The sequence below is a fragment of the Hoplias malabaricus genome, chromosome Y (genome assembly GCF_029633855.1).
Source record: "Hoplias malabaricus isolate fHopMal1 chromosome Y, fHopMal1.hap1, whole genome shotgun sequence".
NCBI classification, from domain to species: Eukaryota; Metazoa; Chordata; class Actinopteri; order Characiformes; family Erythrinidae; genus Hoplias; species Hoplias malabaricus.
The window spans coordinates 42,000,575-42,027,861 of NC_089820.1; the positions used below are offsets into that span (position 1 = coordinate 42,000,575).

Genomic DNA, 27,287 nt, shown 5'->3' on the forward strand with positions numbered 1-27,287 from the left:
TGGAGGCGTGTGTTTTGATTTGAAAAGCTGTCACTCTGTCTTGTAATTTAACCAAGTAGTTTTCTCTACATGCATGTTTTATATATCAAAAGATCTAATGACTAAGTTTCAAAAGAGGGATCAAAGAAATTTTAAATTATGAAAGGCAGAAGATATAGTACTGCAGTACATCACAATATTGCAATACACTACAGTAGATAAGTATTATTTAACTGAAATGCTGGAAAAGTTTTAAGCTTATTAGCTGCAACCACAACCAATATTCAACATACTGATTCAAATGCCTAAAATTCAAGCAATTCAAGTTTCGTTATGTTATATCAATTTCATATATTTTAATATTGAAAACTGGCTGTGTTTAAGTCATGTGATGTCCACATTGTGTGCCTCCTGGGCTGTAACAAATATGCTAATTGGCAAGCCCAGGATATAATTCATGCTTAGAAACATTAGCTATTTTAATTTTTTGAGAATAAAAAATTTTTACTAATATATTATATTAGGCGGCACGGTGGCGCAGCAGGTAGTGTCGCAGTCACACAGCTCCAGGGACCTGGAGGTTGTGGGTTCGATTCCCGCTCCGGGTGACTGTCTGTGAGGAGTTGGTGTGTTCTCCCCGTGTCCGCGTGGGTTTCCTCCGGGTGCTCCGGTTTCCTCCCACAGTCCAAAAACACACGTTACAGGTGGATTGGCGATTCGAAAGTGTCCGTAGGTGTGAGTGTGTGTGTGTGTCTGTGTTGCCCTGTGAAGGACTGGCGCCCCCTCCAGGGTGTATTCCCGCCTTGCGCCCGATGATTCCAGGTAGGCTCTGGACCCCCCGCGACCCTAAATTGGATAAGCGGTTACAGATAATGGATGGATATTATATTAGTAAAATATTACATATTTGTGTGTTCAAATGCAATGCCCCCTTACAGATCTCAGATCATGGCTCTAGTTTCAATCACTTCTGCTTTTCTTTATTGGCTTTTTGAATTGTAGTGGGACTGAACAGGCCTGAGCAGTCAGGCATATTAAAGTCTCAAAAACTCACTCTCTCTCTCTCTCTCTCTCTCTCTCTCTCTCTCTCTCTCTCTCTCTCTCTCTCTCTCTCTTTAGTGGCTGAAGGAGTAGGGTGGGGGTGGAAGGACGCTTGGACAATACAACAGAGTTCTTGCTTGCTTGCCATGGCAACTGGTGGGTGGAGGCGCAGGGTCTGGCCGAGTGTGTATAGCGTGTATGTAAGTGTGTGCGGGTGTGTGAGAGAGATCGGGGAGCACACGCCAGATGCCTCGAGGGGGGAGACGCCCTATGGCTCAGCAGCTGGGGGACACACTCGTTATGGCGCTTAGGAGATTAGAGAAGGTCTTGTTTACGGCACACTCCACTTCTTATTGGGTTATCTCTCTCTCTCTCTCAGCTCTAGCCTAAACTGAACTAATGTATGTACATATACACTCCTCAGTTCTGAAAACACTGGGAGAGTAGATGAAATGCAACTAAACAGAAAGCACAGTTACATGTCTACATGTATTTAACAAATGTGTTTTACCCTTCAAATGTGTTTAAATACATGCTTATTTAGACTCGGATGCATCAAATTTGGGACATGGACTATTCAAGACTACAAACACCAGCAAAGTATTGACTGCATCAAGGAAAGGCCTAGTCTTTGATGTGCAAATATGTGTGATGGTCCAAATGTGTTAAGAACAATGTTCCTACAAACATTTCACATATTTCCCCCTCCATAGTTCATAATATCATTCATAAAATTCAGAGAATCCCAACAGGGTATGTTTGAGGGCCAGCAGGAATGCCGGGGCATGCCATTGTATGATGGTGAAGTAGGGCCTGTGGCATGTGTAACTTAGACATGTGTGAAATTGGCAATGCTGTAAAGAAAGATATCTTCACATAATGGGAATGCATGTGTTGCCTTCTAGGTAGTCTCACATTGCCAGACTCTCTAGGGAGAGTCTGGTGCATTTTGTCTTCATCCTGTCTTCAGTGCGACAATGATATCAACAGGACATCACTACACCTCGGCGTGGCCGGATTAATCTCTGCAGGCAACTGTGACGTAGTTAAAATGGTTCACATTCACCTGCAGAGGTTGAGCAGTCCACCTCACTGCTGTAAAGCTGGGTATTGCTAAGTAACGCACAATGATATCACAGCATGTCACTTCAATATTTCTGTATTTCATGAGGTGGCACAAAGTGTATTTAGGCCTTACACAAAACTCCCAAAATACACAATCTCCAAAATAGTAACCCTATTAAACCATTTTTAAATTCCAGTGGAAGTCTTTGTACATAGATGTTATTTCAAGTAATTTTGGAGTTTTTCTATTGCTTCATTTGTCATGAAATATTAACAAAGCTGCAGCTGTGTTCAAATGATGTAAAGAAAAAAATAAACAAAAATGGAGATATGCTGAAATCATTAATTTGCATTATTACCTTCATTTCATATTAAGGTATTCAAATGAACTAATTTGTTTTCACTAACTGCTTTCTCTTGATCAGGCTTGTGGTGGGTACAAATTTTCTTCTATGAAGCACTACATGAGATTTAATTACCCTCTGTAAACAACACAGCTAAGCAATACGAAGGAGGCCTGTGCCCTCTCAGATAGACTGGGCCTGGGACTCCGGGGTCAAGGCTGAGTTCTGGCCTAATCTCAGCTGGCAACTGTGAGCGTATGAGCAGGTCTCGCAGGTGCTGTTGGGATTGCGCCAAGCCCAGCGTCTTCATCCCACAGCTACTGCAGGAGCTGCCAAAACTACTCTGACAATCAGCTCAGACCTCACACGTCAGCAGAGTGGACGGTGCGATGGGGACAGAGGTGAGTCCTGCAGAGTCTACGCTCACGTATAAGCATGTATTCCATGCTGTTCTAAGCTTGCTTATTCAAGTCAGGTACTGGTTTAGTTGGTCACCCAGCGAGGCCATTTTCCGTAACCCAACATACTCTGTTTTTTGTGTTTGGAGTAGCCTATTTGAGCTTCTGAAGCACTTCACACTGACCATTCTGATGTATTTTCATTGGATATACCACCAACCAATAACACTGCTGCGAATACAGAGCCATTGGAGCTCAACAGTCATAAATGAACGCCAATTCTGTTGTGTTAAGCTAACAGACACCTGCGTTGGCTATCATTGTGCTGAGTAATGGAAGAGGGCCATCCTACCCACACACACACACAGAGAGAAAGGGTGTGCTCTCTCGGACAAGTCATTATGGATATGTCTGGCATCCCTGACTTTCTGATGTTGATGGTACTGCATCAGGAACTGATTGGATGAGATTTAGGAGCCATCAGCTCCTGATGCATCCCCTTCAGCATCCACAGATCCACCACGTTTCCAGATAAGTCAGAACAGAGTCGACGGTATCTGAAAAAATGCAGCTGCTCTTATTATGGAACATGTCATGATGAGTTATATATTGATTATGGACCATGGATATTGGTAAATTCAATAAAGGGGGTATAAGACGTAAGAAGCAGAGTATATTACAGATATATGATCATATAAGTAGGAATGCATACTTGAGTCAGGGTGGGACTGGAACCAACAATGAAGGCAGGAATACACCTTTGACAAGGCGCCAATCTATCATGGGGCACCGCACACACATACATACATATATATATTCACTCAAACACCTACACCTATGGACATTTTTGAATAGATACCCAACCTACCAGCATGTGTTTTTGGACTTTGGGAAGAAACTGGAGCACCTGGAGGAAACCCACCCAAACACAAGGAGAACACACAAAACACCTCACAGACAGTGACCTGCAATGGAGTATGACCCTGGAGCTGTTTGACACTGACACTACCTTTTGCACCATTGTACTGACCTATATGGGAGATGTAGGCTGAAAAAATATTCAGAAACTAGTAATTATATGTGAACATTTATGAGAATTGGATAGGACCCACCTGAGGAACAAACCATTTATATTCATATTAATGAATATAATGCAGATTTTAAGATGGTCAGTAACCCTGTGTGACCTAAACATTCTTCCCTTTTGAATTACAATAATATATATAGAATATTTTCACAGCTGATTAATTTTTTAAAGCAATCTTGAATCATGTTTTATCCCTAACCATGTATATATTAATTTCCTATATTCATTCATTCATTCATTGTAACCAATTCTCCATTTCTGGGATCCAGTGTGTCAGGAGCCTACCCGAAAGGCGCAAGGCGGGAGCACACCCTGGAGGGGGCGCCAGTCTTTCGCAGGCCAACACACACTCACACCTATGAACACTTTTGAGTCGCATTTCCAATATCTACTATTTTATCAAATATTAGAAAACGTTTTATATTATTTAAAATGTATAATTTCGTTTTTTAAGTAATATTTTAATGTATTAATTGTACCTTTTTTTCAAAGAATTTCTATTTTTAAAATATGGAAAGTTTGAGGTTAATAATGGAAACGATTCAAAGTCTTCCATGGGGCAAAAAAATGCAGGTAAACAATAATTCCAATTGTGAATAAAAATTAAGATGTAAATAATAAAAAAATGCCATATTTATGCCAATAAACGGTAACCTATGTTAAACAGGTAGCCTATGTCTTATTTTAAATATATAAATGGCTCCTATTACCCATATAGTGGTATGGCTTATTACACATAAAATAGTGCATTGTTTATAACAAGCATACTTGATATTAGCCATAACATCCCAATCATTTATTTATGTGGAATATTTTGGTGCAGAGTGAGTTTCGTCGCATCTGTAGTGCAATTTGTAGGGAGCAGGAAGCCATTTGAAGCATAGCCATTTTCTTCACCTCAGAGAGTGGGGCTCTGGGTCAGTAGGCCACTGGATCAAAGAGGGATGAATGAGGGGGAACACCACCATCATCCGGAAAATCGTATGTATTACATTCCCCAAAAAGAAATTTAATAAAAAGACATTAAACGTTATATTGGAAACGAGATAATTAAATATATAAATTAAGAAAGACAGATGGAGAGAAAAGAATGAACCACCTGAAGGAAAGTGTGTGAAATTATGAAGATTGAGAAATGCAGATAACGGAATTATGGAGGAAGAAGTATATGCTGAAGTGTTTCCGGAGATACAGCACCCTCTAGCGGAGTGTATATATACATCACCCTCAATGGCGCCATTATAAATTGTTTAGCCCATTTAGGTGTTTTTTCCCCGTTTTTAACCCTGCTCTGAACAACTTAGTCTCAGAACAGGATTACTTAATTAAGTGGGTCACTGTAAACCATATACGTTCTCCAAGTACACCGTTACAAAGTCTTGTTTTTAGATTTAAATTTAGAGAAAGGCCCGTGTTTGTGTAACTTAACGATAAAGTTACTCTTCGTTTGAGGCGAAAGACGGAGAAAAGCATTGGACAGAAGGCAGAGGGAAAACAAGTCATGGAGATTGACAGAGTAAAGCTAGAATATAAACGTTCACTCATCATTCCTGTTGGGAGGCAACTGCATAGAACTCCACCATCAAAATCACAGTCATTCAGAAACGAAGATAATGGAGGTACAGAGAAAGTGATAAAAGCTGAGGCTGACACCACAGAGGTGAGTATAAATACGCAAAATCTGGCTAAAGTACGTGTAGTTAACCCAGACAAAACATGATGGAAGGCACAAAATTTTTTATGGGTTAAATATGGGCCTCATATGGATGCCCTCTAGGGTCAGTGATGGTACCAAGATGAATATGGGGGCTAGGCAGCAGGCAGCCCACCTGAAAATGCAAAATCTATCTAAATTATTTATAAACCTGGGGTCTTACTAATGCCCCATGTACAGAACCACCCAGAGCCCATACCCAGCCTAATAGCTGAGCTTCATGCTTCACACAATGTGTAGCCTGGGAAATGGCTAGCAAAAATTTACCTGAGGTAAAGTTTTAGGTTCAAAAACACAGTCAGTAATTACTAATTATGTCGCTGAAAGGGCCTGGGTTTATAAATTAATTCTTTAATGTATAGTCCTTCAATAACCCTTATGGAAAATATGTATTTCTGTTCAGTGATGGTGACAAAACCAAGGACCTTCTGTATACAATTCACCATTTGAAGAAAATACATTACATCCACAAAACACCATGTAGAAACCATCATTTAACATTGTCTCTTATGTAAATGAATGCTTTGTAACCATTAATGCAGTACATTTTTCTGAGTTTTTCCATTCACCAGCACAGTAAACAAATCTCTATAACAGAGCAAAACCGAACCAATCCACTTCATATGACTTCATTTATAAATGGTCCCTGTAATTATTCAAACATTTTGAAAAATAATTGTAATTTTCCTTTTAAGATTTAGCAAACACATGTTTCTAACGCTAATAGGACAGCGCCCCTAGCAGGATGGAGGGAGTACTGAGTCCTGCTGTGAAAGAGGAGAGGAAATCGTTTCGAAGGTCCAGCATTACATCAGCATCAGGTGTGTATAAACCAGGCGTGCTTGACACCATATGTCCAAAAAACACTTATAAGTTTATAATGAGTGAATTAAGTTACTTTAAGATGCCCCCTTTTTGGTTGCCAGTGTACATAGGCTGTGGATCAGGGGGACGGTGTTCTCTGGAGTGAGATTATTCAATACTTTTAGGATAAGTTGTATTCCAACATTATTTATCCAACATCAGTGCCTCACTAAATTTCTCATGAACGAATGCCCTCAGATTCTCACAAAAATATGCTAACATCTTGTGTAAAGTTTTCACGGAAGCTGTTATTTAAGCAAAATCAAATCAAATAATCAAATAAAAAATGTATTTATATTGTGCTTTTTACAACCGATGTTGTCACGAAACAGCTTCACATAATTATTATCAGAACAGATCATTTGAATCAAAGCCCAATGCGAGCAAGCCAGTGGCAGTGGCAAGGAAAAACTCCCTCAAGGCTAGAGGAAGAAACCTTGAGAGGAACCAAGATTCACAAAGGGGATCCATCCTCCTCTGATCAAACTACTGATAGAAATGTAGAGTAACACCTGTTAAGTCTGTCATTATGCTACAGTGTAACGATGATAATTATAATGAAGCATCAGACAGAGTCCATTTCTACCTCAGTATAATTAATGATGGTGGGTATTGGTGAGTGGTCCAAGGTTGGCAGCAGTAAATGGAGGTGAGCAGCTGGACTGGTCTGTTTTGCAGGAGAATCCAGCAGTGGGCTGCCATTTTCTCAGAAAACAGTAAAGATAAGCAATTAGTTTGAGTGCAGTAGAAAAGTGTATGTGAATACTTTCATTAGTGTAGTGACTCCAGCAGATCTGACTGTAACAGACTGAATGGAAGAAGGGGAAACCAGAAAGAACAAAGGAATGAGAGCATCCTCAGTCCATCCACTCCACCATCTTCAAACAAGAGAAATTGTGAGCACAGCATAGCAGAACACATCATCCGAGTTTACCATGATTCCCCATGTCCATGAAACGACAACCTTAAATTAGAAGAAGAGGTAAGTTGGCAAAAGTTAAACTGAACAAGTGGGTTTTGAGTCTAGACCTAAAAATATTGACTGTCTGCTTCCCCTACTAGCTGGAAGATTGTTCCAGTGCTGAGGGGCTTTGTATGAGAAAGCTTTTACCCCCACTGAACTTTTATGATTTCTGGAAACTAGTATGAGACCAGCACCCTGAAATCTGAGTAATCTTGGTGGTTCATAGTGTGTGATGAGTTCTCACAGGTATTCAGGAACGAGACCATGAAGGGCTTTATACGTTAATAAAATAATTTTGTAATCAATACAGAATTTAACTGGGAGCAAGTGAAGGGCTGAAAAGACTGGGCTGATATGATCAAATTTTCTAGTTTTAGTGAGGACCCTGGCTATAGCATTTTGAATTAGCTGGAGTATACTTAACTTTCTGCTGGAGTATCCTGACAGTAGTGAATTGCAATAATCTAATCTTGATGTAATAAATGCATGAACTAATTTTTCTGTGTCTGGCAGGGATAAGGCATTTCGTAACTTAGCAATGTTACGAAGATGTTTATTGTTTGTTACCTATATGCTGATCAAATGATAGATTAAGTCAACTATGACACTCAGATGTTTAGCTGATGAAGAACAGGGAAGTTAGCAAAATTTTGCATTAGGTCTGATACCTTATGTATAGCAGGCTTTGGACATAGAAGGTTAATCTCAGTTTTGTCGCTGTTTCGTAGAAGGAAGTTGAACGACATCTAATGCTTAACATCTTTTACACATTCCTCCATTTTCTTTAGTGTTGGTTTGTTACCTGGTTTGGCTGATATGTATAACTGGGTATCATTAGTGTAACTGTCGAAGGTAATGCCATGCCTGCTAATAACTCTGCCCAGTGGCAGAATGTATAATACGAATAATAAAGGTCCTAAAATGGAGCCTTGGGGAATTCCAAATCTCATTTTGGAAAATGGCACAAATATTTTTTAATAAATAATAATAATGTATTTGAGTAATTTGCTAACTGTTGGAAATACTGTAGTTTTTCATACTGTATTGCACATGCATATTGTCATTAAGAACACAAAAACTGAAAATTAAACTTGAATTTTTCCAATGTATGGTGTCTGTACTGGGCTGTCCAGCGCAGATGGGGGATGCTGACCCTGAGGCGTTCATCCAGGGAATGCAGGGCTATGAATGGACAGATGCAGATCTGGAGTTTGTTCATCAGGCCAAACAGCAGAGAAAAGTCCAGCAGCTCAAGGTAAACAAGTGATTCAGCACATGATGAAGTGATTGCTTTGGAGAAGCTCTGAAGAATGATTGTCTATATGGACTTGTGCTAGTTTTTAATCTAAATAGTTAATGTCACATATTTGCATTCTTATGGGACCTGTGAAGCCAGGTACAATTGTGTAAATGAACTGTAGTATAATGTGACTATCTCAACATACTTGGATGAGAACACTAGGGTTATGTGCTTCACACTTTTGAGATTTGCTTTATGATTACTTGCTGCATTGAATCATGTTGTTTAAAACAATAGGGTTGATAAAAATAAATTGAGCTAGTTGTAGGTCACCCAGGAATCACTGTCTGGTCTTGGTATTTTCCATTGTTTCCAAAAACATTTTACAGCAAGAGTTGACTGAGCTGCTGAAGACTCTAAAGGCTGAGACTCAAAGGCTGGAGCTAGCTGCTGCCTCTCGAGACAAGCTTCGTTCTGATCTTTCAAAGGTGAGAGAGGTTCAAAATGTATAATTGTTTTGTCTGTCACTCCTTATTCATATTTCTAGTTTTTTTCTGCTATTTGATGTCAGGCATAGGAGGAGTATTTGTCCTCCTAATGGTGCTTTTTGTTGTTCTGGGAGAGGTTATACTTTTTGTGTATTGCTTTCTGCCAGTGGTAATAGTTCTGTCCATTTTGAATCTGGGCTATTTCAATGGTTATTGAGTGGTTTGAGTGAAATTTCCTTCTTCACTGTAAAACTGCTTCATGATAATAGCTGTCCTAAAAGAATATATACATAAAAAAAAATTGACTGGAATTAATGGTCAGGATTAATCATCATTTGATTGTTTTTACTTGAGTTGTTTTTAACCAGTGTCATAAAAGGAGTTAAGTTTTGTGAAGTTGAAACGTTGACAAGGATTTTTGGTAAGCACTTAAAAATTAAAAATGCATTTATATAGAACAATTATTGTTAACTGCTTTTGTTTTTGTGTATTAGAACATACAGGTGCATCTCAATGAATAAGAATATCATAAAAACGTTAATTTATTTCAGTAATTCAGTCCAAATACTTAAACTCATTATATGGATTCGTTATAAGTAGAGTGATCTGTTTCTTTTAATGCTGATGATTATGGCTTACAGCCAGTGAAAACACAAAAGTTATCTCAGAAAATTTGAATAATCAACATAAAACACAGCGACACGGTGGTGCAGCAGGTAGTGTCGCAGTCACACAGCTCCAGGGACCTGCAGGCTGTGGGTTCGATTCCTGTGACTGTCTGTGAGGAATTTGGTGTGTTTTCCCTGAGTCTGTGTGGGTTCCTCTGGGTGATCCGGTTTCCTCCCACAGTCCAAAAACACACGTTGGGAGGTGGATTGGTGACTCAAGTGTCCATAGGTGTGAGTGTGTGTGGCCCTGTGAAGAACTGGCACCCCTCCAGGCTGTATTCCTGCCTGGAGCCCAGTGATTCCGGGAGGCCTCCGATCCCACCGTGACCCTGAATGGGATAAGCAGTTATAGACAATGAATGAATGAACAAATGTTTGTAATTAATCTGTATAATGAGTTTCAGGTTTTGAATATAATTACTGAAATAAATTATTATATTTTTGATATATTCTTATTTATTGAGATGCACATCTATGTATAATGTACATCAGTGGCGGATGCTGGTCTTTCAAGGAGGGGAAGCTCAATTTTGGCCTACATCATAAAATGTGTTGGTTTGTTTACCAACAAGGCGTCTTTTCCAGGGACTTGACTAGTGTCCTCTCAATGGCCAGCAGAGCTAGGCTGCTTAAACGGCCTTGTCCCATTTGAAGTGTGTCCGCCTGTGAGTGCTTTGTGATGGTGGAGGGGCTCAGCAGCACCCGCTGGACAGAAACTGCGATAGAAGTCAGAAAGAGTCAGTCTCCAAACACAAGCAGCTACAAAAAAACCCCCACAAAAATAGAAGCTCGATTTGTCGCTAGTCGTTTTTAACAAAGAAAATGCCACTAAGTGGTTTAAGAACGTCTCTGGTTCAACTCAGAACAGAATGAAAATGTAACGCTCCCACAGATCTCTACACCAAAGGATCACAGATTCGCTCATTTCACTGTCAATCAAAAAGGGATTCAGCCTCAGACAGATCATCCAATCATCAGGCAGAAGCTGAGCGTCTGGGCCAGCCGAGGCCAGCCCACTGCCCCATAGACCCCCAGAGACGCTGAGCGTCTGATGGGCGGGACAAAGCCCAGCATTTATCCAATGACTCGTCTCGTTTCGCTGCTTCGCTATTGAACTCTGTTTAAATCACTGTGAAGCTGCGGGAATGATTGAGAGGAAAGCTGTGTCTTTACCAGTGATAAGAAGCTGATTCTGAACAAAAGTTGAGCGCGTTGTAGTGCATATTTATTCAATGACATGTACACACAACAGTATATATTTTATCACTTATTTTTTGACATTTTAGGGGAAGCTGAGCTTCCCTTGCAGTCTTGGAGCAATCGCCTCTGACGTAAATTTATGGTTATATTGTGTATTACTCACTCCTTCGTTGCAGACCCTGTCCTGTGAGTTGATGATGGGACTGTGTCGAGAGGTTCTCCTGCATTCTTCTTCTCCTACTGAGCTTGAGGGTTTGGAAGATAAATCTCTTCTTGCAAAACTCAAGCTGAAGGACATACAGAGTGTTATCCATGAAGAAACCTTGGAGGTCCAACGTCTTGAGAGAGAGTTGGCAAAAGCTCAGGAGATCAGGTATATAACCTTGCATGTGAGTCTCAAAACTGACGCTGAATATAGAAGAAATCCCAGACTTCATCTTTGCCAATAATTATGTGATGATAAGTAAAATCAGTTTTTTTTCACAATTTAAAAGTAATCATTTTTTCCCACCCTCCTGTATTTACAGCAGAAATGACAATTTTGAACTTATGTAACATATTACTGTTGATGCTATGTTACTTTAATAGACTAGATGGGGAAAGAAGAATGCTAGCCATTCACTAACAACAGCAAAAAACTGTGTAAAAATTGTTAGAAAAGTATATTCAGAGAGCTCAGAGATATTGCAGATTGGTGGAACATTCTATAATGAATGGAAACAGAGCATAATTGAGAAAACATCTGTGATATGTGCAAAAGCTTCATTTTTCCCTAAATCAGATGCATCCAGTTGTTACTAAATGGTTATATTAGGTAAAAGAGCCATTAGAATATGATATGGAAATATACCTGAAATTCCAGTGTTTTCCCTATGCTTTAACTCAAATGACTTAACTTGTGAATGCTTAGCTGATGAGTTGTATGAAAATATAAATGTTGGCCTTTTCTCTAGAGACAAGGAGGAGCATGTCATGAAGGAGCTGCAAGAGTGTCAGAAACACATTAATAGAATTAAGGTGACTGCTGGGCTTTTGTTTTAAAACAAATATTGAGACTTGCGTTATGTTCAGAAACATAAACTAATATAGTCTTTTCATAAGGTGAACATACAAGCCATGAAGACACAACTGTCAGAGCTAAAGGCCCAACTATCTGAGAAAGAGGTCTGTATGTATAATTTCATAATCCCTCTGATTTTGATACTTATTTTGAAAAATTCATATGGATTCTAGCAGAATGTGTATGGATTTTAACTTTACTTTTACTTTAATTGAAATAATATTACATAACATAATTTAAATCCACTTTTAAAATATCAGTACCCACTTTTTTTAAATTTTGTTTTTATTTTATTTTATTTTTTAAATGATGCTATATTGCTGTCTGAAAGAATATGTCTATATTAGTTTTGACTTCTGAGATGACATAAACCAGGCAAAAGAAATCTCTAACAAAAAACGAATAATGAATAATTTTGTTTTCCTTTTTCAGGAGGCCTCCAGGGCAGCTCCACAAAAGAGAAGAACCCGAAATGCAACTTGGGCCCATGCAAGAGGCCATAAGCCCACCAGAGCAGCCAAAGCAAAGGCAGATCCTGGTGATTTCACCCATGTAGTGATGAATGAGAAGATTCCCAAGGAGAAAGATTTCACCACAGTGGCACACAAGAAGAAGTTTCAGAAGGAGAAAGCCCCCAAGATGAAGGACCCAGGCGAGAAGGCCCCCAAGATGAAGGACCCAGGCGAGAAGGCCCCCAAGATGAAGGACCCAGGCGAGAAGGCCCCCAAGATGAAGGACCCAGGCGAGAAGGCCCCCAAGATGAAGGACCCAGGCGAGAAGGCCCCCAAGAAGAAAGCCCAGAAGGATACTGCCCCCAAGGAAATGGATCTTGCTAATGGTGCCACAAAGGGCCCTAAGGAGAAACCCTCTAAGAAGGAAAAATTCCCCTCAATGGAAAAAGCCTTGGAAGAGTATAACCTGGTCAAGGTGCAGATTATGCAGGAGTTAAAAACCATGTTTTTGCATCTATTTAATATGAGCTATTATGTTTTGTAGAATATTTATGATAAGTTTTTCCATTTTTAGGTACCCCCAGATGAACCGACAGAGCAAAATCTTCAACCATCAGAGGTTATTTTCTTTTCAGTTTTCTATTCCTTGTTGAAATATTGTTGTGAGTATCAGTGACATACACAAGCATTAGGGGTATCACATGCTAATGCTGGATGATTAGTTCTGGCACATCCCAATGGTAATGGATGGTGTTTCATCACTCCAGAGAATACAGTTCCATTGCTAATGCTGAGGCATTTTTTCCCCCTTTGCACACCATTTGGCATTGGGCATTTGCAGCTTCTCCAGAGCATCTGCGCTAAGCCTCATATCTATGAGCACGTGTTTTCTGAGTTGCAGTTTAGCTCGGCACAGCCCGACAGTACACACAGACACACGTGGATGATGATAACCTGTTTCTGAGAGCACAGTTCAGCAACTGGTACTGGAGAAACAGAAAAGTTTTAAATTATTTTGCCTGTTTTCAGCTTCCTTTCTCTTTTAAACAAATCTCAGCACTAAACTCAGTTATGTTGGGCCCCCACCCGTTTTCAGAGTGTGACATCAGATCGGTGAGCTCCCACAATGCCCACTTCCTGTGGCTCTCCTAAATGCACATGAATAAACTCTTTAGCTTTGTACTCAAATTGGTCAGGAAAAAAAGATCAGAAAGTTGACACAACACACATGTCATAATTTTGAAACCCCACTCTCATTTTGAGATGCCACATTTTTAAATGCAGAAGTATACGGTATTACCGTCATACCACCCAGCCCTAGTGTTTAAAACTTTTACAAATGTACTTTAAATAGACTGTATGTTTACTGACTATATTTTCTGTTTACTCTTTCAGCTGTCAGCAAAAGCATCTCGTGCATCAGTGAAACCCCGCAAAGGGACTAAACCCACTAGTGCCTCACTTTCTGCAGTCCCCCAAGACAGTGAGACTGGGGTACTTCGCCGCTCAAAACGAATCGCCACAAAGAGCCAGAGCAAGAGTGAGACGGCCGCACAGAAAACAAGCATCAGAAAGAGATGAAGGTCAATTGTATTTCACACCACCTCAGATACATTACATGTCCAATACCTGCATACGTCTTATAATTTGTGATTTCTGCTAATTTAAATTGCACAAGCCTGCACAAGTCACCATGCATATTGCCAAGTGTAGGTTAGATGTACATGTCATGTGGAAAAGTGGAAACATGTTCTCTGAAATTTATGTTTACATGACTGCAAGCTATAAACTCCTCACAGCAGTCTAGTAATATTTAACATAAAGTCCTCCCAGAGCAGTAGATGATATCCTGGGTACAAGGTTTTAAGTGAAATTTGAAGTCTGAGTAATATTTCTGACGGAGGCCATTTGTAATGTGTAAAACATCTGTGTAAAAAATGTAAAGAATGCAAATAAAAACTGATCAGCCATAACATTACAGCCACTATATTGTTGTGTTGTCTGTTTTATCCTCTCTATTTAACAAAACAGGAGACTGTAGTCCAAATTCTGCTTTGCACACATTTCTTCAGTGGTAAAGGTCCCAAGAGGACAAACAAAGAGTAGGTATTTTATGGCTGGTGGATCATTTATCAGCGCAGCAATGAGACTGATGGAGTGGTGTTGTGTTGGTACAAGTGGATCAGACACAGCAGGAGTTTTTAAAGCCCTCAGTGTCACTGCTGGTCTGAGAATAGTCCACCAACTAAACATATCCAGCCAACAGTGTCCTGAGGATGAATAACACACCAACAAGGTAGGGGTGTCTAATTCGGTGCACAGTACTGAAAACACTAACTTCACCTGGTCCATTTATATCAATGTGCATATATATTATTATTATTTTTTTATTATCGTTACACTTATATAGCGCCTTTCTAGACACCCAAGGACGCTTTACAATCCACACTGCTCAGAACGCTCAATTCACACACACACACACTGGCGAGAAGCGGCAGCCAAACGCGCACAGCGTACTCTCAACCAGGAACGACCGTCCACCTGGAGGACTGCATCGGGCACTAGGATTTCACCCAGGACAGAGCGCCAATCCATATCTGGGCACAAACTCACAAACCAGGACAGTTATTACAGAAGCCAATTCACCTACCCTCCATGTTTTTGGACTGTGGGAGGAAACCGGAGCCCCCGGAGGAAACCCACGCAGACACGGGGAGAACATGGAAACTCCACCCAGATGGGACTTGAACCCAAGATCCCAGCGCTGGGAGGCGAACGTGCTAACCACCAAGCCACCGTGCCGCCCCAGGTGTATATGGTAAATGATCAGATCAGAGAGAGACATAGGACAAAAAATATAGTTGCTGTTGGAGGATAGATATCAGAGTGAACCTAGTAAACATTTCAGCCCTCTGTCATTCAAGAGCATAATTCAACTTTTTCTTTAAATGTTTTTTTTCTTAGGTCTGGTGCCACAGTACTTTTACTGCCCTCTTGTGAGTACATTTAATATTGCACTTAATATTACATAAAGATTTCAGGCCTCTTGGCTGGGGAAAAAATTTAAACTAAATTACATAGACGTCTATAATCTGTCAATTACATAAAGTATATGAACGCAAATAATAAACATAGAAAAACATAAAAAGAATCAAGCAAAATTGCAACATGAGAACCAATACATTAAGGATGATTTCTACTTCAAAATAAACCATTTTGTAGACTAAGCCTGCTATAAATATACAGTATAAAATAAATTTAAAATGATAACTGCCTGTTGTATATGAAAATAGATGGTAGTACACCACTCATTAGTGATTTATGCAATATTAGCTGTACAAAATGTGGATGTAGATATTCAGTTGTGCAAACACATTTTATACAATATCCACAGAAATCATGATGAGCTCTAGATCAACTGTATATGAGCCTAATGTCAACAAATATGTGCTAGAGGGCAACACACCAGGTCTGGTGTCTGGAATGATGTAGCGCCATCCTTTACTTTTGGGATGACCTGGAGTGGTGTTTATGTTCCACAGCTACAGGAAAAGCTTACATTTATGTAAGAAAAAAAATTCTATTTATATATAACAATAAAATAGATCAGAGGTCTTCAAATCCTGACCTTGGATCCAAGTTAAAGGATGGGATTTTAAAATGGCCTTCTGGTATGATACTAGTCTGCAACATTTAATGCACCTGACTATAGTGTCAGGTTATAGATTCAGATTTGAAGACTTTTGACACAGATGTTATTTTGTCTGTCCCATATAGATTGTTTTCCCTTATCAGTGTTTGCAACTAGTTTTATTCACTCACAGTCATTTTGTCCAGGTATTTTGAGGTGTTTTGTTTAGAGCTGACCCTGTTCGCTGAACAAATATTCTTTAAAGCCAGTGGAAAAATGCTTTTAAGGTTGCCCTGTCTAAATTGTTTAAACACTGAGCTGGAAATCTTCTCTCTTATTGACCCTATGGCACCATGGTTTGAGGAACAGACTAAATTGCCATTGTGTTGACCACAATGTGTTGTGTTGGAATATGATTTCAATTTGATTATTATCTTTTAATATATTTATAGAGGCCTGAGGTCATACTGCACAAGATTGCAAGTTAGGAGGTGGACATAATGCACATCACCGCTTTTAAGTTGTTGGCTTTGGTTGACAGATGCTCTCAATTTTGGACTGCGAGTTTTATGTCTGAGGCTGTTATGTTGATCAGTGACACTTTCAGTTGAGTTATGTGATTAGTATGTCATTTTGTTAGTTTTTCCCTAACAAAGTTGAACTAACCGTTCCTAACTGCTGAATATACAGGACCTTCTGGCCCTCAGTTGGTATTGCATGAGAATCCATTATAATACCCTGACAAATATAGTTGGGTGTAGAAGCATTTTGGAAATCACTGTCAATTAACACAGTCTGCCCATACATCAATAAATGCAGCCTGAACCGCTATTATGCCAGGAGAAGTCCAAACAATAATTCTATGCAGAAACACTGCTTAGTCCTCTAAACTCAAACTCATCTCTGATGCCATGAAAGAGAGTTGAAACATGCTGTGGTCAGATTTGTGTTCAATCATTAAAAAACAAACCAGATAATGGTTACCAAGCAAGAATAAGCAAAACTTTCACTTGCAGAACTCCTACAATTTGTAGTCACAGTGATTCTGGAAATGGGGTTCTTTTGTGTTGAGCAACATGATGGCGCTAAAGGCACTGCTGCACGGCTCTAGTCCACGGTCTAATCCTGGCATTGCAAGGTCACAGTCTGTGAGGTGGGGTTTTCTTGCTGTGACTCCAGGTGCTAGATTTTTTTATCCATAGTCCAAAAACACATGTTGTAAGTTCCACAGTCTATGTGATATTATCCACTGGTGTGTGTGTGTGTGTGTGTGAATGAATGAGAAACTTGGTGTGTGTGTGAATGAATGAGAAACTTGGTGTGTGTGTGGACTGCAGGTGCCCTTTCCTGGGTGCGTTCCTCTCTTGACCCAGTGAGTCAGGGAAGGCTTCAGATGATAAATGTCTGTGCAGTGTGTGCTGTCTTGTAATCCTTTTATGCCTAATGATGAAATGACCCTCTGAGACAAATAAGTCAATAAAATTCACAATGCACTAGTAGCATCATACTTTTAAGAAAGAAAAAAAAAAAAAAACTATCTGAAACTTTGGGTACAACCTATTGTAGGGCTGGGCTATTAATCGTCAATCTTATTATATACATTTTTTTATACTTATGTCCCCACTGTTTGTTCATGTATTGTCCCTTTAATAATGCACTACAATGCTGTAGTCATGTGATTCTGTCTCTATCTTCAACTTGGTGGAGAACCTAAACTCAGAGGCTGACCGAGCAACTCAAGCAGTTTGTACCAAAACAAAACACAGCATGTGCGTATTGGACATGCTGTGTTTTGACTATAATTAAAATGACACTGAACAAAAATTCAGTTATAAACAACGAGAAAAACTGTTTCTGTGACCAAAGCACAATTGCACACCAAATATAAACAGTGCTCAGAAAACAAGAGGAACAAGCTCCCAGCGACATTAGAAAAAAATATCCCAGCTTTAATACTGGAGCATATTAACAATCCAACCCTCATTACTGAGCTATGAGGGTCAAAAATACAAAAGCAAAATAATTGTTCATTAAAATCTACAATAAATAATGATATTGATTTGTGCTTAGCACTAACCTATTTCATTCAACATTTCAGCTACTACTGCATTCATTGCAATCAGGATTGGCTGATACCATACGGATTTCCTCTTTAATGTCTGTAGTAACAAAACAAGTTGATCAGTGTTATAAAAGTACTTCCAATATAAAAATGTACCCAAAGGTGATTTTTTTTTAAATTATCAATTAATACATTGGTTGCAAAAAACCTCTGTTGTAAGTCTGTGTATTAGGTTTATATTAACCTAAACCTTAATATTAAATGATGTAGAATTTGAGTAAAACCATAGCTCATGTGGTTTGAAAATTAGGCTTGCAGTTCTCATACAAAGCCCATTAGTTGTTCAGCATGAATGCTGACCTCACTGACTCCTCCTTTGTGATTTCAGATGTTTTTCAGAGACCTTAGAAAACTGTGTGTGCTGGTTTTTGTATGGAGAATTAATTCAAATCATTCTGTCACTGTAATGTGTTGCATGAAAACATGAGCATTGTGTTTGTTTTGCTTTGGAGCTAATATGAAACTCTGCAGACTCCCAGTACTCATTAAGTGTTTCAGTTGATTTGGCTTTTATACCCTGTCCAGGTTCTTTCAGAATTTGCAGCCGCCTTATAAATATACAAAATTAAGTATTACAGACTACAGTTTAACATGGACTTAAATCTGTTGCCCATATTTAAGTATATTAACATATACTTAAATATGGGCAACAGAATACAGCGTAGATAGCTCACTCTCATTTGTTCATATAGTTTTCATATTCTCAGTCATCTCTGTACTCTCACTACAATCCCCATCATACATTACACAAAACTGTATAATACAAACAACCATTGGGAATCCATGTAATACTACCTAATCCTGACTGACATCTTAGCCACAGGTCTGTAGTTTAAATACAGTCTAGCTTGTGTTAAACGCAAACGTTGACAGTTCTGTTCTTCACTTTGCTTTGTTTGTATTCAGAAGCTTAGCATCTTTTAAATTGGAACGTTATATGTTTGAGGAAAAGAAAACGTCTTGTTTGTACATGGCTGAAGTTTAACTTGTCAATACATCTTTATTCACTGTTTAAATTACCACAGAAACTCATTTGTAACAATTCATTTGTAAATTGTTACAACAGAATACAGCGTAGATAGCTCACTCTCATTTGTTCATATAGTTTTCATATTCTCAGTCATCTCTGTACTCTCACTACAATCCCCATCATACATTACACAAAACTGTATAATACAAACAACCATTGGGAATCCATGTAATACTACCTAATCCTGACTGACATCTTAGCCACAGGTCTGTAGTTTAAATACAGTCTAGCTTGTGTTAAACGCAAACGTTGACAGTTCTGTTCTTCACTTTGCTTTGTTTGTATTCAGAAGCTTAGCATCTTTTAAATTGGAACGTTATATGTTTGAGGAAAAGAAAACGTCTTGTTTGTACATGGCTGAAGTTTAACTTGTCAATACATCTTTATTCACTGTTTAAATTACCACAGAAACTCATTTGTAACAATTCATTTGTAAATTTGCTAAGTTTTGTAGCACTTTCGATCTGTGTATATTTTCATGAATTTATCGGTCTCTGGGAGTCAGTTCAACTTTAAGTAATCTAAAGCAGCAAATATAAATCAACATTTCCCCCTATACTCTCAGGAAAAAAGGTACGGTAGAGGTACACTATCGGTCACTAAAGGTACAAACGGTGTAAATGTACCTTTTTAAGGTACAACAGTGTCTGTATATTCCAGTTGTATTCTCTAAAGGAGATGTGAATATTATATAATAGAATAATAAGATATTAATGTTATTATTATATAAGATATTAATAATATTTGTAAATATTTTTGTTGTTGTGTAAAATAACATTTTAAATGTAAAATAAAACATATATATATACAATTATGTTCCCTAATTAAAGGTATGAATATGTACCTTTTGAGGGTACTGCCACGGTGAGAGTTTTTCTGACAGTGTATGGAGCAGGAATAAATCAGTGTCTTTGTCTTGGTCTCTTCTCGATCTAAACACCTCCAAATGCCTTCTCTCTGGTGTGAGTAGAGAGAGGTAAAGCCAAGCTCACTAATAGATGGACCACCGTATGGGTCCGGACCCAGATGTTGTCCAATGCGGACCAAAACCAATAAACTATTGAGAACAATTTAATTTTGGCAGTGTTTATTTTAAGCTGTGGAACTTTTGTTGTTTTTACGTTACAGGATTTGCGGTGCAGCAAAATTTCAAACAGACAGGACAGGTAGCACATGGTCAGGAAACATCTTGCTTTTCTTATTACAATCATAAATGCTGTCTTTAAATGTTTGTGCGCTAGAAAACTTTCTAATGAGTAAAACCCTGGTGTCAAAGTAAACATAGTGTAAGTTTCGCTACAAAGAAAAAAAAAAACCCCAAGTTACAAATTAGTTTCTGTGGTAGTTCAAACAGTGAATAAATACTTACAGATAAGTTACATTTCAGCCACGTACAAAGTGTTTTTTCTACTCAAACATACCTTTTCACCTTAAAAGGCGTAAACAAACCAAAGAGAACTGCAGTTTCCCACAGTTGTAGACATTCCTTTAATGTAGTTCTTTTGTCAGCCATCGAATTAGACAGCTTTTACATAATCAGATGCATCATAAAAAACACCCAGGGTATCAGCCAATCCTTCTTGTAGATTAGCTACATCTATACACTAATACAGTCATCCACTGTAATTTTTTGCTGGACTTTCTGATGGTAAAAATTTACTGCTTCTTTAAAAAGCAGCTTGAACATGCCAGAATCTCAAAGAGGGGTGGGGGCGGGGGGAGTCTGAGCCTAGATATCAGAGACATCATGGTAAACATAATCAAGTCCTGTGTGATTTTATTAGGTGGGTGGAAACAGCTTAAGTCAACATTTCTGTTGGATCAGGGTAGATTGGTGTTGAAATGGGTAGCACTTTCAAAATGACTCCGAGATTTCTGTCTAAACTGTCTCAACACTAATGCCTTCCAGACCTGCGCTGACTCAGTCTTGTCTGAAGGGATTTGCCTCATTTTAATGTGAACAACACATTTTACTACAATTTTTTTTTGGGTTTCTCATAACCCATGTGATTCCTTCATGTTCAGATACGCTTGTATTAAAGGCTACTGTAAACTTGTACATTGTATATCCAAGCATTTTCACATGTAAACTATGCTCTGTCCCAAACATCGTCCTACTCCCTAAATAGTGAACTTTAACAATTTATAATAATCTAGCTCACCACTACATGAGCGATGTACTAAACTACTTGAACTTGAAGAGGGCAGAAGAAGTTGTGCAGCAGTGGAACTGTGCTCTATTGAGTGAGGGGGCATGACCTTTGCAGTGTACTGGGTTCCAGAGCTAATCATCCAACATCTGAATTTGTCCTTCTATATATGCCTGTGTGGTACATCCAGCCTAGGTGGACCTAACCTAGCAACTTAGTTTGTTTTGAAATCTGAACGACAACTTTTCCGAGATCCTTTGTGTTCTGTATGTGTTTGGTCTCTTGGCCACATCCAGTAATCTTTGGACAAGCCTTAATCTGAAGCAGTGGAATCTTACTGTTTATCTGCAGTGGACAGATGTGTCTTGGGCTTAAGCTTTTCAGAGCTGCCAGAGAAGTAGGCTGTCAAAGAGCTGGACAAACAGTTTTAGAGTGCACAGCTGGACCAACATGTCCAGTCTGTAATCCACAGCCATCAAATGCCTGGAGCGACAGAGATGGTGCAAAGGAAGGGCAGAGTGAAGAGTCTAAACATCAGTTTCTCACTCTCAGCTGCAGTTGGTGTAAGCTGAAAACTGCTGATAAATGGTGTCCCTGTGTATTTAGCTACTCAATCTGGTGACTGAGATTTTTCATCTGGCCTTACAAAACATAAGGTTCAAGGGTAATTCATCACATCTAAGAAAATATACACTGTACATTCTGGTGGTGAATAATTTTATTTCTTTTTTAAGCTGTAAATTTCACTAACACACGTATGGAACGTATCGCAGATAACAGGACAAAAGAGGGAAGACTATAGACACAGGGCAAAACTTAAGACATTATAGACAGCATGCTGTGATTAATAAATATCTCAGTAGATGATGTGGCTGAGAGATTTTTTTTTTTACCAAAAAATAAATACATTTGAGTGTAAAATGTATTAATACTTTGCTAAGGAGAAGCAACCCTACTGTAAGTGTACATATGTGATTGTGCAGAGACTTTAAAGCACAGCTAGTAAGTCTCAGGTGGTCTTTCTTTTAGTCTGCCATGGCTCTTTTAAAATAAGAGAAAGTGTGTTGAAATTTGTGCCACTTTTATTGATTGCCATCAGAAAAGCAAGGGTGTTTGTAACAATATACACAAACCCATCTGTAGCATTTTTAAGGAATTTGAAATCAAGCCTAGCGAGGCAGGACTTTGTAAATGCACTTGTTGGATAGTGATATCTTAACGAATCACAAGGATCATTTACATGTGAAAATTCTGCCTGCAGCTCTTTTAGCAAGTAAGTGTTATGATTGTAGTCATTATGTTTATCATTGGTTTGTATGGATGGAGTGTGTTATGGTGCTCCTGTAGTGCTTATGGAGCAGGGCATCCTCAGAGAGAGAGAGAGAGAGAGAGCACCTCGCAGCTGGCCTTGGATAGGAGCAAAAGCAATAAACAGGCTCAGAGAGATGGAGGGCTTGTAAAGGGATGAGTTCACTACTTTTATGCCTGGGCAGATCTGCCTTTGGCCCCAATTTTTGGATGCAAACTCTCTTTGTAGCTCAGGAACAAAGTCTGCTGCGTATAGCCCTGCCTTCCTTGTCCTTGAAGGCTCAAGTGTCTTGTGGATCTTGAAGGTCATGTAATTCTTTCAGTTTAAGGTAGTTTGGCTATCTGCATTATATGGCCAACATTATTTTTTTGAATCAAGGGAAGGTTGTCCTCCCTTTGCTGCAGGAACAGCTTCTACTCTTCTGGGAAGGCTTTACACTAGATGCCAGAGCATTACTTTAAGGTTTATTGCATACATACACTAGTACATTGGTGTCGGGTATTGATGTTCATTCCAGAAGTAATGGATGGAGCTCATTTTCTCCAGAAAATGCAGTTCCACTGTTCACAGCCCCTTGCTGTTTTATTTTATTTATTAATTTTTTTTTTTTTTGGATGATGAACTTAACTCTTGCAGTTGTATCCGACTTAATTTCCTGTATTTCTATAGAGATTATATAAGATGGATTGAGCTCTAAGTTTTTAAACCTGTCACAATTATGATTAAGATCTGCTGACTTGTCCCTGAAGTTTGCTTGCTTGCCCATTAAGGAAGATTTAAATATTTTTTTAAACATCCACACTGAGAAATTTTGACCCAGGCTCTGCAGAAGTTGTGATTCTAAGTTGGTATGAGTGGTTTAGATCAAATATATCAGTGCGGTAATTTAGGTAAATACTGTATATTGCTTCTTGCTAAGAAGACACTGCACATTCCAACCACAGGAATTGTAGGAAATGGAGCATGTAGGTATCACAGTCCAGCTCCCTATGACATACATGCAAACTTACACTTAGGTAACTTAAATTAATTAAAAAATCTTGTTTAAATACAGTATATGTCCAAACATTTATAGACATGCCCTTAAGACCAATTAGTAGGGACACGGGTGTGTTTTTTTTTTGTAGCATTTTTTACAACTCGTTGTTGCAAAATAACTCCATAGAATTATGGTGCTTTTCCACTGCATGGTGCCTGCTCTACTAGACTCTACATGGCTTCGGAGACCACAGCAACAGTGTCAGTTACATGAAATATTGTATACTCACTGTGTGTTCACATGTTGTTTTGTTGCTTTTCGGGACTGAACACAGCTCCGTGCCCGTATTTGGATGTCCAAAATGGACAAAAGGATCCAACACAGCTGCACACACCAGAGCAGCTCTGCTACATAGAGATGATGTTGGATTGTCTGTCCTCTGTGTATGGTTTGTTTTTAACACACAGTCACGATTATTGTTAAATCCTGGGACCTCACATCCTTTGTTTGGTTCATTTTAAAGCCTCTGATTCATGTTGCATTATAAAGGCCCTAGACACACATGCTCAGGTGGAATTGGTCCACTTGTTTGGTGCACACCAGAATTGGAAAGGGAGGGTTCACACATACTCTAACAAACTTCACCCAAAATCGTTTTTAGTATTCGGTACAAGAGATCTACGATGCGAATCAGAAAACCCACTGAATGTGCAAAAGCTGCCAAACATGAGCCTAATGCCAAGTGTGGTCTTGGCTATAACCGTGCCTTTGCACTGAGCTGTGGATTAGTGGAAAACTTTTTATTTATTTATTTATTTATTTTTGAGTGATAGAGCTCCATTTGGGATTAGTTCAGATGATTCAGAACTAATCATCCATATAACATGTCACTAAACATCTTTTGGATGAATGCCATCAAATCCTCACAACAATGTTGTAATGTCTAGCCTAAGACCTTTCCAGAAAAGTAGAGGGTGATACTGCAGCAAAAAGATGTAACATTACTTAACCCAATACCTGTATATAAGGAACATTTTTGGATCAGCAAGTGTTCTCAAAATTATGGCCACATAGAGTACATGATTATATCAGGATTTTTTTAACGTGAGAAAGTTACTGTGGGTTATCCATATTCCCTGGTAACCTTAAAATTCCCCGAAGGCCTGCTCCCAAGCATGATCTCCTGACACTGGGCCTTGTGAAAGGCTGTTATTATAATGATGAATGGGCGGCACTGGGAGTGGGGTGTGTTAGTGTAGCAGATTAGCGGCTGTTTTTCTAGCATTAGTGGTGAGTCGTCAGCCAGTGTCCATCCCAGAGATCTCAGGAATCTGACACGGCTTCTGTACAACAGTCCATCTGTCTGTATTTGATTATTTCAACTCTACTGACCTCTCTGTCTAGCGCAGGAGCTGTACATTCAGGATCAACTTGGATTTCTTGTTTATGAGTGATTTCTGTGCAGTCATAAGTTGAGGATTTTTTTAATTTTTTCGGTTTAAGAAAGGAGCAAGAAACCAAACTTGTATCAGAATTCAACCTCACATTGTTCTGAACTATTAAATAATTTCAACCACAGTCTTTTGCAAGGTTCAGCTTTTATTGTTATTACGTTGTTTAAGGATTTGTTGGAAGCTAGTAGAGATTCCAAACCACGATCTCTAAGAAGGACCCCTTTCGATGCACCCTATTCACCAGCACTAGAGGCCACTTCTAGTCCAAGGGCAGTTTGGGTAAACCTGGAAGGGCACAATGATACACAAGCATACCTGAAAGGGTCATGCTGTCTATGCCATGCCTCCACGACAGGGCTGCATTTCGTCCCCTGTTATATTTGCCTTGCTAGACTTGGAGATGGACTCAGTTTGATATACACAGCCAAAGCAAATCCCATAAAAGTATATTAGCGAAAAAACAAGAAAGCAAGACCTCAACTCCAGAATGTGAAAAGTATGCCACATATGATGATGACCCTGCCAAGTTTAACCATGCAGCAACGCAGAACAAAAGTGTGAAACTGTCTGCAGCACGGCTTTCGCTCCCAAATATGAAAGAAAGCCTTGGCCTGAGGAGCTGCTTGACAGCGTTATTTGATGTTCTGCTTAAATCTCCCCCAAATTACAGTAATATTACCCTGGAGCCTGTTGCAGACCACATTAGACTCGCCAAGCTCTCCGTAGGTGTGACCATGAATCAAGAATGAATACAATCAGGAGCGACCCGTTGTTTCAGATGGTTCCCTCTTAATTCTAAACACGGAGGGCACTGGAATTCATCATCTCTGAAGCAGCATGAGCTGTATTAATAGAGACTGTGAGACTTCTGGGAATATTAATCTTACAGCACAGAGTTCTGTTGATAGGATCAGAGCAGCATAGTTTAGTGTAGAGGAAACAATGTTGAGGTTTTTGTAATTCTCAACAAGCCACAACTCACTGGAGTCAAACTACTGGAAAATGCTACATATTGCAACTAAATAAGGCTAGAAAGGGTTTTCTCACAAAATTACATTTTATTTTCCCAGATTTTCTGATCGTGTTTATTGAAAATTAAAATTGGGTTTATTGAAAATGAATTTTTAACTTTCACTCATTCCTTGTCAAATTAATTTTAAGAAATACATATAATATTTACCTTTTTTTTTTTAGTCTGCAAGCATTTGTTTTCATAATTTTAGGCCCTTAAATCAATAAGCCCTTAAAAGTTTAATGTTTGTCAAATTACGGGTGGAGGGGGTGAACCTAAGAGTATCACTTCAGTACATATAGTTTGGGAACATAATGAAATACATTCTATTTTGAAATGTCACAGAACTGTAAAATTCACAAAATGAGTCTTTCCCAGTAAGAATATAATAGTATGCCAATAGTATGTTGTCCCTCCTTTCCCTCAGTAACAGCCTCTTCATTTGTACGAACGCTTTATACTAAATGTTTGAACATTTGCTACGAGGGTTGCATGAATGAGACCAGGTAATGGTGCTGAATGATTGTCATGGATGAAGCTCCAGATCTCTAGAGAACACCATTCCACTGTTCCACAGCCCAATGCCAGGGAGGTTTATACTGCTTTATATGATTAGCATGGGATTTGGTGTCCTTGAGGCTAGTTTATAACTACGCCACGACATCCCATTTTATTAGTAAGTGTTTTTCTATAGAGATTATTTATTGTCTGTTTTTATTGTCCCTTCATTGTCCATCTGTTGCACTGCAAAATTTGTTAGCCCCCTTTTATTCAACTCTTCAGTGGTCAGGGACCCCATAAGGTCATCAGCAGGTTTGATTTTGGTGGTGGATCATTCTCAGCCCTGCCATTGTGGTGTTGTGTTTTATTGTGCTGGCACAAGTGGATCAGACACAGCAGTCCTGTTGAAGTTTTTAAACACATTGCACAGTGCATCTATATGATAAATAGAGCTGTTAAAATGGACAATGTATGATTTTACTGGCTGAGCAGGGTAAAATTGTTTGCTCACGATATGTGCAGGTTTTTAAAGGTT

At 39.0% G+C, this 27,287-nt stretch overlaps 1 protein-coding gene across 2 annotated transcripts; it reads left to right on the forward strand.

Annotated features, from left to right (window-relative positions):
• The first annotated feature begins 5,158 nt into the window (after positions 1-5,158).
• On the forward strand, positions 5,159-14,527 carry LOC136679352 (DNA ligase 1-like). Of its 2 annotated transcripts, XM_066657825.1 has the most exons (10): positions 5,159-5,574; positions 6,356-6,449; positions 8,590-8,711; positions 9,086-9,184; positions 11,229-11,425; positions 12,006-12,069; positions 12,154-12,216; positions 12,545-13,039; positions 13,139-13,183; positions 13,960-14,527. In XM_066657825.1, the coding sequence occupies exons 1-10, from the start codon at positions 5,416-5,418 to the stop codon at positions 14,143-14,145; spliced, it is 1,524 nt and encodes a 507-aa protein (XP_066513922.1). In that variant the 5' UTR covers positions 5,159-5,415; the 3' UTR covers positions 14,146-14,527. The 2 variants fall into 2 exon arrangements, with proteins under 2 accessions (XP_066513922.1, XP_066513923.1); XM_066657826.1 differs by lacking the exon at positions 5,159-5,574 and having other exon boundaries at positions 6,370-6,449; positions 8,595-8,711.
• The last annotated feature ends 12,760 nt before the right edge of the window (positions 14,528-27,287 follow it).